The sequence below is a fragment of the Apodemus sylvaticus genome, chromosome 23 (assembly GCF_947179515.1).
Source record: "Apodemus sylvaticus chromosome 23, mApoSyl1.1, whole genome shotgun sequence".
In the NCBI taxonomy this organism is placed as follows: domain Eukaryota; kingdom Metazoa; phylum Chordata; class Mammalia; order Rodentia; family Muridae; genus Apodemus; species Apodemus sylvaticus.
Window position 1 is genome coordinate 4,671,233 of NC_067494.1, and position 19,273 is coordinate 4,690,505.

At 38.7% G+C, this 19,273-nt stretch overlaps 1 protein-coding gene and 1 non-coding gene across 3 annotated transcripts; one reads left to right on the top strand and one right to left on the bottom strand.

Annotated features, from left to right (window-relative positions):
• Positions 1 to 838: 838 nt before the first annotated feature.
• Positions 839 to 19,248, top strand: Rnf146 (ring finger protein 146). 2 transcript variants are annotated; one of them, XM_052169209.1, is made up of 4 exons: positions 848 to 950; positions 1,568 to 1,626; positions 10,889 to 10,998; positions 17,513 to 19,248. In XM_052169209.1, exons 3-4 carry the CDS (start codon positions 10,991 to 10,993, stop codon positions 18,585 to 18,587), a joined length of 1,083 nt encoding a protein of 360 aa, XP_052025169.1. In that variant the 5' UTR covers positions 848 to 950; positions 1,568 to 1,626; positions 10,889 to 10,990; the 3' UTR covers positions 18,588 to 19,248. The 2 variants fall into 2 exon arrangements, with proteins under 2 accessions (XP_052025168.1, XP_052025169.1); XM_052169208.1 differs by lacking the exon at positions 1,568 to 1,626 and having other exon boundaries at positions 839 to 950.
• On the bottom strand, positions 15,699 to 15,803 carry LOC127674273 (U6 spliceosomal RNA). Its single transcript, XR_007975324.1, has one exon. It is a non-coding gene; the product is annotated as a U6 spliceosomal RNA (small nuclear RNA).
• Positions 19,249 to 19,273: the final 25 nt, after the last annotated feature.

The following is a 19,273-nucleotide window of genomic DNA, read 5'->3' on the forward strand; positions in this document are numbered from 1 at the left end:
AGCTCTTCCTTTGGATCAGAGAGAAAGGCCTTGCTTTATAGAGATCCTGTAAATAAGTACCCGGTATATTTATCAGTCCTGAATTCAAACAGTTAATGAAACCTTAAAATGCAACATTGTTGCAAGCACAATGCAACCAGTTAAAGAATGCCGAAATAACTTTCAAAGGTGAAAAGGTTCGCTAGTCCTCTTTGTGTAACTTCAAGAAGAGAAAACCCCGTTCTGAAAAAGATCATGTGCCGGTTAAAATGAACAACGACTAGATTTTGATGTTTAATACCATATGCTTGCCATAAAAGTAACCCATGAAATTTATTCTAGATTCATAGGATGATTAATTTCTTCTTCTAGCTTCCTATGCTGTTAGGGTTCAAAAGACTTGTTGAGAACCCAGCACGCTCCCTCCCCCATTACATATCTAACCATTTGTGAGATGAAAAAATCGGAGCATTCCGGGGACCCATGCAGTCCACGCAGTGCCTTTTCGGGTGCCTTTTAAATAAGGAACAAGCCATAGTCTCTCGCTAAGGGCAAGGCCAAAGGAAACTCAGGACTTAGCCCAAGGCTAAGTTTTGGGAAGGCTCTTCTTCCTGGTCCTGAACGTCTAGCTTCCTCCCACAAGCCACCTAGACGGACCTCCGCCGGTTCAGAACCAGGAGGCCACAAGGTGCGCCGTGCAGAGGGCGAGGGAGAACCAAAACAGGGACAGGGAGCAGCCGGGTCAGGCGCAGCAAGGGCTAGAAAGGCACAGCGAGTGGACAGTCCGCAGAGACGCGGCGCGCGCTCACGGAGGGGGCGTGGCTTCCGCCGGCGCGGCCCCGCCCCTCGAGCGCCGGGCGGTCACGTGACGGCCGCGCGCGTCCCCGTTCGCTGCGGGGCTCCGAAGCGGAGGAGAAAAGGCTGCGAGGTGGCTGCGGCGGTGTCCGAGAAGTGGGCTCCGGGCGGGATCGGTGAGGAGCGCGGGGGGCCGTGGGTTGCGGGCCTCGGCAGGGGCACTGCGGCTTCGTTGACTGCGAGGCGGCGCTCGGAGTCCGCGGCGGGCGGCGGCGGGTCAGGGGCCGGTAGGGCAGGGACGCCCTTGGCCAGCGCGGCCCGGACGGGCGCGCGGATGGAGGCCGAGCTGGCGCAGCCCGGACCGTGACGGGCGCGGCCCCGGCCATTACTGCGCAGGCAGGCCGGGCTGCGGGCAGCTCCAGCGGGCTCGACCGGGCCTCAGCCGGCCACGGGCTGCATGCCGTCTTCCGCCTGCCCCGCCGCCGCCGCCGCCGCGTCTCTGGGTCTTGCCCAGTGCCCGGCGTCGTCCCCTCCTCCTTGCGCTGGCGGAAGCCGCCGAGCGGTCTTGTTTTGATGGCTCCCCAAACCCGAAACCACCCTGAGGTGTCAGGATACCAGTTGGGCCTCCCTAGCCGGGTGCATCTTGAGAGCCCCGGCTGTCGCTTTGTTCTGGGTGCTGGATGCGATGCGGAGTTCTCTCCCTTACCCTCCATCCCATCTGTAAGCGCACGGGCTCCCCATTGTTGTCGCTGTCTTATTTTCCTGGACTTTTTTCTTTTTTTCTTTTTTTAAGAGAAAGGGCTGTGTGACATTGTTTTTGAGGATGTGGAAATGGAACCGTCCTCTAATTAGGTAAGATGTTCCCCACTGTAAGTTAGCACTCGCATTCTGACAACTACATTTTGTCTGTTCTCAGGGTGCTCTTTGAGCTCTTCACAGATTTTCAGCATTTTGTTTTCTTTTTGCAACATCGAAATACTAGAGAACTTAGGGAAGAAGAAAGAAAAAGGACATAGAAAAGACTTCGTTCTTTGATTAACATTTGAGGTGCCAGGGTGTGTGTGTGTGTGTGTGTGTGAGTTGTTTTGCAAACTGGATGTGCACCTGGTGCTTGAGCATTGAAAGGCACGCATTGTCATAGAATTTGAATAAGTAGAACGTGGCAGTAAATGATCTGTATCATTAGACTTTTAAAGGACATGGCATATTAAGGAACAAATTAAGAAAACGACCCACACATACTAGTAGTTATAGCGTGTAAAGAGTCTGGGAGCTGTAAAAAAACACATGAAAATAGGTGAAGTAAATCTCATTTTAGAGAAAACTCAAGAGTAACTTCTACAGTAGAGATGGAGTTTTAGATATGTTTGCTTGAGTCTTGGATATCATAGAGTTAAACACTCGTGTTTATTTATGTCTTAAATGGGCCTGTGTAATGGGGACAGAATGAAAACCCTGGCACTTAAATGTTTGAGGGTTTCTGTTTTATGCTGTTTAAAAACTGAGTAGAGTTGTCATCATGGGGAAATGTTTGGCCCAAATAACTGGCCTTTAGATAGAGGAATGCAAAAATAAATGATACATGTATCTATCATATTTTTGAAGGAGACATGTCAGGTAGTAAAGTGCCACTTTGGAACTGTTGACATTGACTTGAAAGAAGAAAATAATTGGAAGAACTTTTTCATATCCATCTGTTTAAAACATATTTTCTGTTAGCCATATATGAGTTTGAAGGACTTAACACATTTTCCTATCAGTATGAGAGTTGGAAGATACCGAGTCTTTTCTACTCCCTTGCCTGGTTGTCACAGAGTCTGTATTTGGGGAACTGCTGGGTGGATTAGAAACAGTCGGTTTGAGCATAGACACTATGTTAGTCTACAGCTTCCTTTGCTTTTTTGTACACTCTCATTTACCTTTCTAGTTAGTTAATACAAAACCTGTTGTTAAAGGCCTGTTAATTAAAACGTTCAGAGTTGTGGAATTACAGAGGGGAGAGCAGAAGTAACAAAACATAGGGATGACTCCACGAAGGTCACACATCAGTTAATAAGAGGACTTCTTATTTACAGAATGTCGGCCAGCCTGAAACATCTGTTAGATGAGGTTACATGTACTAAATGTACATATAAACTAATATTTATATCTCATGAGTTAATGAAATAAATGCAAAGCCCACTTTGGAGAGAAGGAATTTAAGACTTACACTTAGATATGAGGACTGAGACAGTAGAGTCATAGGATGATGCTTGTTAAGGACAGTTGTACACAAGACACAAAGGTCCCTCCAAGTATGGAGCCCAACTTAACTGAGGTGAGTTCTCACACCTGCTTCCAAGCTTAACTTAGACTGTTAAAGAAAGCCGATTTGATGATGAAGCACAAAAACTGACACATTGTAACAGTTATGTACTTTTGAATTTGGGAATCTTTCTTAAGAAATTTTAAGATGTGTTTGTTAAATCCCACCTGACCCCCACTCATTTTTCCTGTGTTTATATAGACACATATGTAAGTAAACATATACACATAATGAGTATGAAGTAGTCGCCCTATCATTGATATGTTTTCTATACACTACATTCTGTTTTGAGTAATTCTTATTTTATTACACCTTAACTTTAAATAGGAAAAGCAGAAAATATTCAAGTGTATGTAATTTGACATTTATATGTCTATTTATATTGTAATATGCTCATCTTTTTCTTTGATTCGCCTATTTTTTCTTAAAGGACCAATATTTATTCAAGTTTATCTAGGGAAAATGTGCTTTTATAAAGTTTGGCTGACTTAAAATTAATCCTAATTATTTATATTATTAATCATAATATTAATCCTAAATATTTACATTAGGCATTAACAATGTATTCAAGTAATTATAATTTAAATTTCTTCAGTGATTACAATTTTAAAGTAATAAAATATGACTTTTTCAGGTTCTGTTTAATGTAGCTGGATTAATGGATAAAGATCTAAATTAATTGCTAATCTATAAACATAGTTATATAAAATCAGTCTGTCACTTTTTCCTCCACAGTTGCTAAAGAACCTTGTTTCTTTTCTGTTTTCATGCTACTTTATTCATCTGTATTGAGTTCGTTTAATTTAAAAATCATTGGGGGAGGAATTATGCATATTTGAATTATATATGTTTGCTAAATTATTTCTGACACTTAGGTTAGCAACCCCCCCCCCCCTTAAAAATCCTCTTTTGAGTAAAATAAAAACACTTTTTGGCTTCAAATACATCGTGTTTGAAATAATGTGAAAATTATTTGCTGGTTACTTCATCTGACCCCTGAGTGTTACATGACATGTATATCCTGTTTTCTGCCTTTTGATATTATAGTTTGCAAGATTATAGTAATGGACCAGTTTGGCACCTTAAACCTATCACAACACAATGTATACAGGGTTTTTTTTTTGGTTTGTTTCTGTTTGCTTGATCTGTATTTAGCACGTAGTTCAGTTTTTCTGTTCAGCAAGTAACAGTTTGTCAGCTTCATGTTTTAAGGGAAGTGTGTCAATACATAAGATATTGTAGATCACTTTGGTGTGGATGGTAGACTCCTGGAGCACTTGGTACTCAGGTCTGAGTTGTGCAGAATATCAAGTATATATGGATTTCAGAATACACACACATACACACACACAAATTATCCTATTATGATTTTATTATTGGATACATATTGAAGTGATAATACTGTAGATACACTGAGTTATATAAAATACACTTTAAAATTAATTTAACCTGTTTCTTTTTATTAGCCTTAATGTAACTAGAAATTTGAAATTAGATGCTGGCTTGTTGTAAGATAATGTTATTTTTTCCTAGGAGAAAGATTGTTTCTTTGTGGTGTGTGCCTCCCCTCCCCTCCCCTCCCCTCCTCTTTTTTTTCCTTTATGAAAGAGAGAGAGAGAGAGAGAGAGAGAGAGAGAGAGAGAGAGATTGAGTGTGTGTGTGTGTGTGTGTGTGTGTGTGTGTGTGTGTGTGTGTGTGTTGAGATAAAGCCTCAAACTGGCCTGGAACTCCTGACAATCTCTCTGCTTTTGCCTCTCCAGTGCTAGGACAGTTTTGTTTTTCTTTTTGTTTGTTTTTCTCTTTTTAAAGATGTATGCTTGAATTTGCATCTCATCTTAAAAGTATCACTCGCTTCTAGACTTTCAGTTAGCCTTCTGATCTTGATATTCCATCTTTGTAAATTACATAGTCCCAATTTCAAGGCTGTTTTGAGGATTCAGTGGCCAAACTGATTGCCAGTGCTTTGCTGACTTGAGCGGGCACATGAGTAGCCAGGAGGTCTCACTCTCAGGATTCAGAGTGTCATTTCTAGGGAACCGTCTAGTGGTGCTGTTGCTGCTGGTCGTCTGAGACCTCGATGTCTGTAGGCATCTTAGATCATTTTCCAAAGTCACCATAACCTGCAAGGTTTTAGAAAACATAAGTACTCTGCCCTCACAGAGATGCTAAGTACATTGGGTTTACATGTGTAGTTATTCCCATTTAGCTTCAGTCAGGGTTGTTGATGGAATACTTTGATAAAGTTTGTCTATGAGACCCAAAGAGTTTGAAAATGAATGTATAACTGGAGTAAAACAATTGTAAGTATGCACTGAATAAATATGGTAGTATTTGAGTTTATTGTTAACGATCTTTGGAGGAAGTAATAAAAATCAATAGCTTAATAATTTATTAAAAGAATTTCTGAGTTCTATCTTTTAGGTTTTTAAGGACAGAAAAAATATAGAGTGCAAAAGATGTATCAGGCAAAGTAAATGTATTTTAACCATGTTTTGAAAAGATATCATTAGTTAATGAGAAATCATACAGGCATGTTCCTTGTGGTCCCTTAGGAAGTTTTTTTTTTTTTAACTGCTAACCATACGTACAGTAGATAGGTGTGGTAGGGTGAGTGGGTTCTGTTAAGGACAGGATAGGATTGTGAAGAGAACCCCTTGTTCTAGTAGATTTTCGCTGGTGTTTACTGAGTAGCTAGTTCTGTAAAAGACTGCAACCTACTTAGGTGTCCAAATGCAGGTGTTCTTAAAAGATTTATATTGGTTATTTTGAAACCTCTTTGCTTCTGTTTGCTTTGATCTTTTAAGTACAAACCAGTTGCAGAAATTAAATATTTATGGACAAGATAGGTAAGTGAATAGGCAGGAACAGTTGTTTTTTACTAAAGAGAAACATACATAAGTAAATAAATGGAAGGAGAGAATTAAAAATAGGAACATTTTTTTTCTCTGTATTTCAGTGAGAGGAAAAAGGCACCTTTCCTACTTCTAAGCAATGATTTGCCAACATTTTTATAAGAAATATGAGACCACAACAATTTTACCTTATTCTTGGGTTTTTATCTAGATTCTGGACAATCCTTAAGTATTCATTAGCCAGGTGAATTTTGTGCTTGCTAAAAGATAGAAAGATGACAGATTCTAGAGCTGTAGCTGTAATGCTCAGTTACATTGTGGGTTCTCTAAAGGATTCTCTTTTTGTATGTGGTAGTTTCCAGAAGATTGCCTTCTCAGAGGGAACTCAGGTATTTTATGTGGCTTAAGTATTGTGGTATTTAAACAGACCAGTTGAAATCAATACAAATTGATTGGCAGTTTACCAACCTTTAAAGATATAACATGTCATGTCCTCATTCTGTGAAAAAGTCTACATAAATTAATAATGCCAATACTCATGCTAAGTTCTATAATAGAAAAATACATAAAATACGGGAGAGGGAAATACTTTGAGTGACCATTCCTGTGCAGTGCAGTGAACATCGTTGGACATTTTATAAACTGTAAAAGAGGACAACTTTTAAAGGCAGGAAGATAGACAGAATTATCGAGAACTCTTTGGAGGATTGAGTACTTTAGTATAACTTTGGTATTAATGTAGAAGGTTGGTTGCCAAGGATAAATAAAAGGGACTTATTTATTTTGGGTTCAGAGACCTAAAGCCTTCATTTTCCTAAGGAGTTTGCCTTTATTGAATAGACAGGAAAACTAAAATTTGGCTTCTAGTTTAGGAAGACCATGATCCATTTTTTCCAATGTATTACTCAGAGACTTCATGAATGAACTTAAGGCTGGTTATGTAATAGTCCGTAGGAAATTCCCAGACTGTTCAATTTACAAAATGACAGGATTTGGTGTGACAGTATGTAGGGCCAGAGAAGGTAGTAAATAGTGTCTTCTCTTTTTCTCTGACCATTAAGTGGCTAAGGCATGGAAACTAAAATGGCACATTGCAAGATTCAGCAGAGGTAGGTGTTTATATATATACCACAGAGGAGACGAAAACAGGGTTTTGTTAGGGAAGAACTTTCAGATGATTCTAGATTGGTCAGGAAAGGAAATGACATCAGGAACTGTATAAAGGAAAGAAGATGGGTAAGTGGCCAGAGGTCTCCATAACCAAAGAGCAGGTGTGGGAATAGGACATTATCTGGAAAGGCCAGCACTTGTGGTCTGAGAATGGGAATGGGACTTCTTTTAGATGACAATGCCAAGTAGTACTTTATTACTGAGAGAAAGTAAAGTGATTTGAATTTAGGAGTGTAGAGGTTGAAAATGAAGGGCAGTTTTATGTTTTTTAGACTCATTTCATCAGTATCTCTAGCCTAGAATCTACAGTGGGAGGGCCCCAAAATGCATTCTTTTAAGAAGCTGTGTACTTGTTTCTAATAAATGAATCCTGGAGCATGGTTTAAGGACATCTGAGAAGTTGGGCTGTTCATTCTCAGGGACAGTTAAGTAGGATTGTGGGGCTGCCAGCAGATAGCATAAAGAGGATGAGAAGTAGTGAAATGAGGACGTCAGCACAGCCAGTGGTGGTGTGCAGAGGAAGCCATGTTGACACAGTGGAATGTTTCCCTCTGACCTGCAGATGGCATTGTGAGAAAATGGGCTGTGGGAGGGACTTGCGTAAATAATCCTGTGTGGTGCCACTGAACTTACTTACTCGCACCACAGAACCACAAAGGCCGGGTGTAAAAGGGTTAGGAAGAGTAGAGAGGTGGCAGCCATGTTACCTAAAGCCAGAGTAACCTCAAACATTGTATTTTGCAGAGGCCACAGGTGCTACATTTACTTTTCGCTATCAGAGTCTTAGGTTAGCAAGATAGTTTGCAGTCATGAGAGGCTTATGGAACTGAAACAGACTCCACATCTCTCCCCTTTCAGATTTACTTACTGTGAGGTTGGTCAGTGCTTTAGTGATCACATGCATGATGTTAAGTAAGTTTTTCTTGGAATGACATGCCTCTTGAAGTAGGTAAGCCGCAGGAAGGAATACGATATGACAACTAGAGGCTGGGGTGCTTTTTGATTCCCTGGACAGGCTGTAGTAAAATAAATAACAGTATCCATTAGGTAATGTGCTAATGGCACCAGTGCTGGAAGGCAGTGACACTCAGTATTAAGAGTGGATTATTGACACTTTGTTGCCACTTTGACTGGGTTCATACACAACTTGATTATTTCACTTAAAATGTGTGTTGTAGTAGAATTTTAAGAAACAAGCCATACTCTTTAACCATTTGTGTAAATGTACACTCAAAATAGCTAATTTTATTAACGGTGTTGGATAGTCATTCTTTCTGTGTATTTCTGGAAGCATTTCATATTCCAGACAGAAACTATGTACTTTTGAGACAGGAGCTCCCTGTTCTCTCTCCTCTTTTGGTCTCTGATGACCTATGAAGTTCTCTATTCATACAGGACTGAATATATTATTTCTCCCTTTGTGTCTGACTCATTTGACTTTAGTAAGATGTTTTCAGTTTGCATCTGTATTGGACAAACTGCATTCTTTTGCTCTGAATACTGCAATTGCCAGTTTCCTTTATCCATATATCTGCAAAGAGACACTTGTGTTCATCTTTCCACTGTAATTCTGTTATGAAGTTTGTCGTATGAAAGCCTGTGAGTCCTAGTTTTCTTTTGGTATGGATCTAGCAGTGCAATTGCTGGGGGGAGGGTATAATAATTATCAAAGATTCGCAGGGGTGACATCATATTACACTTCTACTAGCAGTCACTACAGGTGTAACTTTACTGCATCCTCAGCCACATGTATTTATTTTCACTTTGTAAAAGTTATAGCTCTTTGTAAAAAATGGTAGCTACATTGCTATGAGTCTGATTTACATTTTCCTAATGACTGCCAAGACTGAATAACTTTTCATGTGCTCATTGGTCATTTTCTTCTAAAAAATGATTTCTCAAGCCTGTTTCTTACTTAGTTTTGTTTATTCATTGAATTGTAAGAGTTCTTTAAGTAGTCTGAAAATTAAGTCTTGATTTTCAAAACTGTTCTTCCTTTCTATAAGTTGTTGAATTTTTTCTTTATATTCTGATAAGGTTCGATTTATATATTCCTTGTTCTCTGTGCTAATGGTGTTGTGTGTTCCAATGGAAGAAGAATTTGCACTCTATTGGCTTCTAACATTTTAAGGATTTGATTATGATAATTTGGTCGTTGATCCTCTTTGAGTTAATTTTTAGATGTTGTGTGAAGTGTGGCCTGAGTTGGTTGCATGTCTAAATTGGGTTATCCCAATATTTATTGAGGAAATACTCTTTCCCTATTGAATATTCTTGATATAACTTCCCAAAGATCATTTGAACAGAAATATGTTTATTTCTGCATTTGGTGAAAAGATTTATTTACATATTTTTATGTGTATGTGCTTATATAAGTTTATGTGTATCCCATATATGTAACAGTCTATGGAGACCAAAAGAGGACATTAGGTTTCACATAACTGACAGTACAGGTTGTATGGGTGCTGAGCTCTGCCCCAAACCAGCACCTCTGCCAAGAACCAGTACATGCTCTCAGCTGCTGAGCCCTCTGTTCTCTCGCTCTCCCTCTCTTTCTCTCTCTCTCTCTCTCTCTCTCTCTCTCTCCCTCTCTCTCCCTCTCCCTCTCTCTCTCTCTCTCTCTCTCTCTCTCTCTCTCGTTCTCTCTCTCGCTCTCTCGTTCTCTCTCGCTCTTTCTTTTTTTTTTTTAAGACAGGGTTTCTCTGTGTAGCCCTGGCTATCCTGGAACTCATTCTATAGACCAGGCTGGCTTTGAACTCAGAAATCCGCCTGCCCAAAAAAAAAAAAAAAAAAAAATCCTGCATTGTGATAATGGACTGAACCTCTGAACCTGTAAACCAGCCCAATTAAATGTCCTCATAAGATAAATAAATAAATAAAGTGCTCCCAAGTGCTGGGATTAAAGGCATGTGCCACCCTTACCTGGATCCATCTTTTCTTGATTCATAATTGCATTTGGCTCTGCATAATTCCATACCAAAATATGCTAGTATTTTGGTTTTGTAGTAAATTATGAATTTACTCTTTCATAATGTAAAGTTGTTGAACTTTACTCTTATTTTTCAAGATTCTTTGAATTTAAGGACTAGCTTTTCTATTTATGCAAAAAGGCTGGTAAAATTTTAACAGGAATTTATTCAGTCTGTAGACCACTCTGAAGAGTATTTGTCTTCTTATGGTCTCCAGGTTATAATCACTGGCTACCTTTTTTTTTTTTTTTTTTTTTTTTTACTTACTCAGCCCTATTTTATTTATGACATTAATATTTTATCATTTTTCAGACAAGCTTTGGTTAAGTCAATCCAAACCAAATTTATTACTTTCAATGGTCTTTTTCTTTAATTTCAATTTTGTTGACTGCTATTATCTAGGAACACACTGCAGGTGTTTTGTTGTTGGGTGATTGCTTGAGGTATGTGGTGTGTGTGTCTATGTATGCATATGTGTATGTGTGTGTGACTTACAGTCTACAACTTTGCTGGACTTGGTTATTCAACTTCTCCTTATAGAGAAAATAGTTTATTTTCTATCAGCAAAAGTGAGAAATGTATTTTGAAATCTTATTCTGTTACTTTGTACAGCTTTACTGTTTCTTCAGTCTAATTTGTCTGCTAGATCCTCCACTGTGTTAATAGCAGTGGTTTCTTGTCTTCAACTTTAATTTAAAAATAAAGATTAAAACAATAAAAATAAAAATTGCCACGTATATTTAGTTAAACGATCATACTTAATTCTATTGATCTTAGTATGTAGAGGGATTACTATAGATACTGTTTTTCTTTTGTAGCACAGAGAATGAACCAGCAGTGCAAGAGAAATCACTACAAATTAGCTGACAGCTGGTAAAGAAGATGCTTTGTTTTTGTGACCAGTGCCTGTGGGATCTGTGATGGAAATGTAAGTATAGCCTCTAGAGCGTCACAGCTTCTCCGAAGCTCCAATGGAGTGAGTAGGATAAATAGAGAAAAATACTTGTATTTAGTTTTAATTATGCAAAATGAAATTTTATTGACTTACCTGTGCTTTATAGAGAAAGCAGTCCTATGCATGCTAAATGATTATAATCAAGATTTCTAAGTTTCCACGTAGGGATACTATGATAAGTCTAAAAAACTGGAGGCCTGTGTACTGTTATATTTGTGTTTAGATTTAGAAAATAGTACACCATTTTTTATTCATATTAGTTGTCTTTCCCTGCCATCTAGGTTTTGTGTAATATGCCTTCAGGGATTTGACAGCCTTGAACCTGATCATCTTAAAGTTCATCATATTAATGAAATATTTCCTACAATCAACACTGTCGTTCTAGATCATGGGAAATGAAACCTTGTTGCTTTTTAGTCTTGTTCAGTACAGTGTTGATATTCCTGGACCAGAGCGACTTTTGCAGATACTATTTCACAGTCTCCAAATTGGACACAGAAATTAGTTTGTTAGCCCCTTTTCAGTACAATAACTCTGCCATTAAAAGTTTGACTGTATCATTCAAGTCAGTGTTGAGAACTGAATAAAAGAAAATGGTGCCACAAGTCACTTTCTTCCTATTGGAACCAGTGAATCTTGTGGATTGCATACTCCACACCCACACCCCACTGGAGATCACATTCAGGACCTTGGCCTTGTGCTTGCTAGGCAAACTCCCTACAGCTGAGGCAGATGCCTCCAGCCAACCATGTGTATGGTGCATGGGTAGACTTAATCTTGTATGTCTGTAGACTTGGTCAGCAGAGGACTTACTATAGCCTAGTAAATGAGATGAGACAAATATGTTATCAAATAAATGGTAGTACAGGTGCCTGCCAATTTGAGATTAACAATAAGATGCTTTTGGAGCTGAGAAGAAGAAGAGATTAAGATGTAAAGGACTGAGAGGGAAGAGAACAAGAGAAGGCTACAGATGTCTAACATTCAGGTGCTTCAGAGTCTCAAGAACTGATAAAATATATGAGTAGAGGAAGAATAAGCAATCTGAGTTAAAGGAGTGAATGTTTATTTAATACTTAGTATATTACCAGGTACCTGGTGTGGACTTTCCTTGGGTTGCTGAATTTAATCATTAAATGTAAGAGTAGCCTTACCTATGCTAAAGAAGCAGAATTAGAGAAATTAAGGCATTTCCCTACAACAGTGTTTACCAAATTTCTGTAAGTATAATCCCTCGGGACACGTGTAGTTATATGTAAAGTAAAGCCTTTGTGTCTGACTTTGAGTGAAATGTATCATAAGGCCTTTGTGGTTGGCTTTGAGTGAAATGTTTCAGCAAAGCCTTTGCTATGATCGCACTAGTCAGTAGAGGCTGAGAAATTGTTTTGAGACTGTATGAACCTTGAAGAAATGTTGTCTCCCTAGAAAATCTAGACTTGGTGGTACGTGAAAGCTTGCAGCTGCACAAATCCTAGCCCTAAGACACTCCTGGCAAACCTGGAATTCTTACTTTTGATTATGGCTAGCCATGGTCAAAAGAGACTGGGATTGTGTGGGTTGTCTGCTCTCTTGGGCAGCAAGGGCAAGATAACTTTGGTAGTTGGAAATTCCTAGCACTGATAAACCTTGTATAAGGTTTGAATAAAATGACTAGAGTGAGCTAGCTGGGGTCAGTCTTTTCCTAAATGGCTAAAAACCCTTCTGCTCCTTTGGGAAATGAAGTCTTAGCATCTTGGTGAGTTTCTTTTTCTATTATGGCTTCTATAACAACTATTATTAAACCCTGGGTTCAGAAAGAACACACTAGTTAATTCCTATTGTTAGGCAAGGTTGGCAAGTGTTAACATAAAGAAAAATGGCATATCTAAGATTTTAACTATTTAGTGCAATTTTATGCCTGGGAACTTGTATTGGATTCATATCTAGGAGAAACTCTTAAAGGTTGAGAGATGACCAGTAAGCATGTCTGAGCAGAGGAGAAGCTATGAAGAAAGAAGACTGAAGTCTATTGGAAGGCTTGTATTTTGTGCAAGGGGTAGCTTAAGGTCAGGAATTAAGTTCACAGTATTAGGAATGAAGAGGCAGATTCTTAAGGGACTTGTGGCTAGGGGTTATGTGAGCAGTAATAATGGTGATTTGTCCAAGGTGGAGAGAAAAAATATATACAGGATTTAGGGAGCAGATAAGTTTGTTTTTAGTCACATTCAAGTTCAAGTGCATAGAGAGTTTTGAGGTGGAATTTTGGAATACTGAATCAGAAATACAGGTCTGAGATGAAGTGTTTCCAGATGTGAGGTGTGAGAAGTCATATAGGCCCATACCCATGAGATACTCAGAATACTGACCATGCATATAATGTCTACAACAGGGAATACCTCCAATCTCAAAAGAGTACTGATACTGAAGGGGTACTAGAGAAAAGGGAAAAAGAAACTTGAGATGAATTGAGAATGTGCTAAAATCCAAATGAAAACATACGGTTTTAGAAAAAGAATGGGTTCAAGTTATTAAGGTAAAGGAGGTCATTAATTTTGAGTTGCTAGTCAGAGTTCTAGAGGAGTTAGAACAAGGTAATGATTACAAAATCTAAGGGGTTAGTTTTGCAAATGACCAACAGAACCCCATCCTGAACCAGGAGTAAATGACAGGGAGGCAGAGTGCAAACACAGCTATGCTTTGCCAATGACTCTTTGGCTGTGTAATTGATCAGTGATAACAGGAATCAGGGTGTTTTATAACTAGGAGGGGTGAGGAAATCTCATAACCCTCTTTGCGGCAATAGGAAATAAAGATGTCTTGGCTAAGTTACTGGAACAAACTTGGTGATCTCAGATAGTCGAAGCAGAATCAGTGAGTGGAGCTACGCAGCATAGCTTAGGGGTTTCTACTCTTACTTGCTTTGGCTGATGCCCCTCAGCATTTTGTGGGGATGTCTGTTTCCTCTCTTCCCCTGGACATTTTTGAAATATCTTAAAAATTGCTTATGATTTGAAGTGTTGGGTAACCCAAGGTTTTGTACCTGTTTTTCCTGCTCTTGCCACTCATTTCCATGTTTTTAAGAACCATGTATGTGTTGCTGACTTGAAACCATCCAGTTATATAGTAACCAACCATATATATAGTTACAAGTTACTATATAACTGGATGGTTATATATGTAGACCAATTTTAACCTTTAAAATAAGATTCTATCACATTCTTAATAAGATTGTGACCTAAAACTGTTTAAGACCTATTAGCAGTGAGAATAAGTGTCTGAACTCATTAAGGGAGGATAAGTCTTTGCACACTTCTTACAAAGTGCATGTTATATATTTAATGTGTCCCCTCCCTGCAGGTAACTATTTCCTTCTTTGTACTCCCTGATGTTCTTGTCCTCATAAAGAGTTTGCTGTACAAATGTAAGGGCCATAGTTCGGATCCTTGGCCCTCACAGAAATGCAGGGTGGGTAAGATAGCTTGTAATTCCAGCTCTTGGAATGCAGAGACATCCCTAGAGCAAGCTGGCTAGCCAGACCAGCCATAATGGTGAGCTGTAGTTTTGTTCACAGACACTACCTCGGAGAAGGTGAAGAGCAATTGAGAAAGACTTCTGAAGTCAGCCTTGGGTCTCTATGTGCACAAGATCACATGCTTGAGTTTACATGCACACATGGGGGAAAAGGAATTAAATTAGAATTAATTTCTTTGATTTAAATATCAAGGACTGAAGTTTTTTGAGACCCTATCAGTGTACATAGTCAATTCATTTGAGTCAGACCAGGAGAGAAAGATGTTGTTGATATTAAGGAGTTAGCAAGCTTATGCTTACCCTTGTTAATTCTTTTGTTTCACATTAGATCTTTAAAGCATGACAATTTTAAGCTCCTAGAGTGAGAAGTACATTAAGTTGTATTTGCTTAATGAGTTAGAAGTTACACTTTCCTGATTACTATAACATAGCATTTCTGGAAAGGGGGCTTGGTAATGTCATTAAGGGTTGAAAAATAATATATACATTAAGTATTTCTGTCATTTCTTTATATAGGTACTGGATATGTCCTTTATTTTGAGTTCAGTCTAACTTACAAATTAGTATAATTTTGAACATGTGTCTTTTGAGAAACCAGTGTTATAGGAAAAGGCAGAATAATAGGATATGAGATTGAAAGGCAAATGATGTTGTCCTCAATTTTGAGAGTGTAAGCACTTTTATAGCCTGGACCTAGTTTGGAGTGATCTAGGACAAAGTGCACAAATCCTTACAGTAGTCTAGTTTGAAATAGTCAGTGTTTAGCATGGCAGAATGAAAAAGTGATTTCGAATCTCTGGGATTGTCACCTCCATTCTTTAGTCTTTGTTCCTGTGTCTAGTCAGCTGTTTTCTTTTTACCTGTGGTTTTTTATCTATGGAATAACAAGTCATGTTTCTTTAGCCTGGTGAAAATAAGGCTTTTATGATTTGTTTTCAGGCTGACTTCCATCTCCTTGAAGGTTTACTTAATTTAGTACTTATGTACTGGATCTCCACTGTCCAGGCCCCCACTTGCCCATCTCAAACTTCATAACTTATAGCCATTCATCTCTGCTCATTGCCTTTACTATATTAAAACATTTTCTTTTCTTCCCCTGCCTTTTTTTTTTAAACAGGAAAGTTCAGCTTTAGTTAATTTCTTCAGGAGTTATATACATTTGGAGCTTTATACTCTGCTTCATGAATTTGCATGTTATCCTTGCACAGGGGCCATTCTGATCTTCTCTGTATCACCAATTTTAGTACATGTGCTGCCGAAGTGAACACTCTTAACACATTTTCAGTACATCATGTTTGTGATTTCTCTCCTTGCACATATATGTTTCCTATTTGTCATTAGACTGCAGCACTGTTAATGTACCTGTAGATGTTAGTAGGTACTTACTAAGGCAAAGATTCTAAGTGCCCAGACTGGAGAGAGGGCTCAGCAGTGAATTGTTTGCAAACCTTGTAGGGACCAGAGTTCAGTTCCCTGCAGTCACTTCTAGAAGCTCACTACCTGAAATTCCAGATCTAGGTGACCAGGAGCCTTCAACTCACCTCTGTGCAGGTGCCTCTGTATGTACATATACATCTACATAAATCAGAGTTCCAAAGTTTTTAATCAGTGTTGACTACATCCAAGTTGGCAAATATTTTCTTTCCCTCCCTGTCAGCAAATTTTATATTTTTCTCTCAGTTCTATGTGGAACTTTAATAGAACTTTAGATACTAAATTTAGAAATCTTTTTTTTTTTTTTTTTAGCCTGAATCCATGTAATTTTCAAGTAAGGAAATTTAAGCTACTTGTTTATGTGAATGACTTAAAGCATGTAGTTAATAAAGGACAGTGAGACTTGGGTTTTCAGGTTTCCTGTTTAGCACTGGTCTCACTGCCCAGTGATGGTGACTTTCTCTGCCGGGTGCGTAACAGCCATCCACTCTTTGGCTCTTTGTTGTGCTTCCTCACAACTGATGCACACACTGAAAGAGCCTTCTCATATCGACAGGGTATGTGTAAGTACCTTGTATTGAAAAAGTTTTATCTAGACATTGGAGCTTAATCAAAATAAAACTTTAAAATTTCTGTTTTAAAATATGGTGTGATCGTGGTTTTGCTTTTTAAAAAAATGTTTTGTTTTAGTAAAGATTTGCAAGGTTGTATGGTAACACATATATCACACTGCAGAGTCCACAAGATGGCTCGATACCTGGCAAGAGGAAATCTTGATAGATGAAGTGGCAGCCAGACCATTTAAGGATCCTAAGAGATTCTGCATTATTCTAACATCCACCTTTGAGGACAGAGTACGGCTGAATTCAGAGGCATACGTAGTGATTTAGTGACTGATGTGTGATGACCTGAAAGGTCGAATGGATATTACATGGTTTGGGCAGATGGGATATTAATATGACTTACTGATCTTTTGAATGCATTGAGGTGTAAGTGCAGTTTCGGAGCTAAATGACTGGCTTGAATAAACATCTAGGAATGTCACCCAAGTGCTAATTAAAATGAGGGCTGCAAATTGCTGTTGTCTGGAGCTGTAGTTTGAAGAACCTAGCTGTTTTCTTAATCCTCTTCATACTGATTCTGAAGCCAACGTGGAGTAGATTTCATGTTTTCAAATGTTTGCATTTAATTCTGTCTTGGTATTTAAGATGTTGTATATGCTTTGGTTTATTTTTGCTTTTCTGCTTAATAACTATACTTTTCATTGGTTCCTATGTCAACATACAACTACAAATGAAAAAGGTTTTTTATGTATATCAAGTTTTTGCTCTTTTCTTTCACTTCCCTACCCTTGTGTTTGCAATAAGAACATTATATTAGCCCAAGCCAGCTTTGAATTTGCTGGTCTCTATATGTTTGTTTGTTTTATCTTATATAGCATCTGGTTTGCATGGAATGGCTTACTGAGTATATTCTGAACTAGTAAATTAAAATATAATAAAATTATATTTTATAATATAACTTTTTTTTCTCATTTCCATAGGATGGCCGGCTGTGGTGAAATTGATCACTCAATAAATATGCTTCCTACAAATAAGAAGGGGAATGAATCCTGTTCTAATACTGCACCTTCTCTGACAGTTCCTGAATGTGCCATTTGTCTACAAACATGTGTTCACCCAGTCAGTCTGCCCTGTAAGCATGTTTTCTGTTATCTGTGTGTAAAGGGTGCTTCGTGGCTTGGGAAGCGATGTGCTCTTTGTCGACAAGAGATTCCTGAGGATTTTCTTGACAAACCAACCTTGTTGTCACCAGAAGAACTTAAGGCTGCAAGCAGAGGAAATGGTGAATATGCGTGGTATTATGAAGGAAGGAATGGGTGGTGGCAGTATGATGAGCGCACTAGTCGGGAACTAGAAGATGCTTTTTCCAAAGGTAAAAAGAACACGGAAATGTTAATTGCTGGATTTCTGTATGTTGCTGATCTTGAAAACATGGTTCAATATAGGAGAAATGAACATGGACGTCGCAGGAAGATTAAGAGAGATATAATAGATATACCAAAGAAGGGAGTAGCTGGACTAAGGCTGGACTGTGATACCAATAATGTAAATCTAGCAAGAGAGAGTTCTGCTGATGGTGCGGACAGTGGATCAGCACAGACTGGAGCTTCTGTTCAGCTTCCAGTGCCATCTTCTACGAGGCCCCTAACATCAGTTGATGGTCAGTTAACCAGCCCTGTAACACCATCCCCTGATGCAGGCACTTCTTTGGAAGACTCTTTTGCTCATTTACAACTCAGTGGAGACAGCATAGCTGAAAGGAGTCACAGAGGTGAAGGAGAAGAAGATCATGAAGCACCATCTTCTGGCAGAGTACCAGATACCTCCGTTGAAGAGACAGAATCTGATGCCAGTAGTGATAGTGAGGATGCCCCTGTGGGGGTTACACAGCACTCCTTCACCCAGCAGAGACTTTTGGTTTCAAGTGCAAACCAGACAGTAGCTGAACGGCCAGACCGATCAGGAACTGACCGATCTGTTGCAGGGGGTGGGACCATGAGTGTCAATGTCAGATCTAGAAGGCCTGATGGACAGTGCACAGTGACAGAGGTCTAAACAAATGTCTTCAGCACCACACTCAAGGGTAAAATGGATACCTGTAAATTTCTGCCCACATAACATTATACTCATCCTTAGTAGTGCATTGTGGGAGTTGGGTGGGAAGGGATATGGGAAGGACAGATCTGAAATTAAAATGTCTAACATGTCTCTGCTGAAATTTATTTAATGTGAGGAATTGAGGTGTTGATAGTTGAGAGCTGTTCAGTATAACACAGTTTTCTTGACATCTGTTTACTTTATAGTGTATTTTTTTAAGTCTTTAGTTCTTTTTGCTAGTGTGTCCCTGTGCATTAATGGTCCTCATCTGATTCTTGCACTACCTTATTTTTCTGCATGGATTGGTATAAACTTTCAATAAAATTTGGCACCTGTGAGATATCTGATATCATTATGAGCAGGAAGCTTAATGTGGAAAATAGATGTGAATTTGGGATTTAAAAATAGATGACTAACAACTACTTTATAGTTGGTCTTATTGAGATAGAAATGTAAAGCTACAGCTAATAAGTTTCAGAATCTATAACACACTTTATGGCGTTCCTTTCCATAAGATTTGCTGTCTTGTCCTTGTACTTTGAGGTTTCTCTTAGTCCGCATTTTTTTTGATTAAAAAAAACTTTATAATTTAATAAATACTAGAGTTTATCAGAAATAATTTGTTTCTTGTTTTGAGTCTGGAA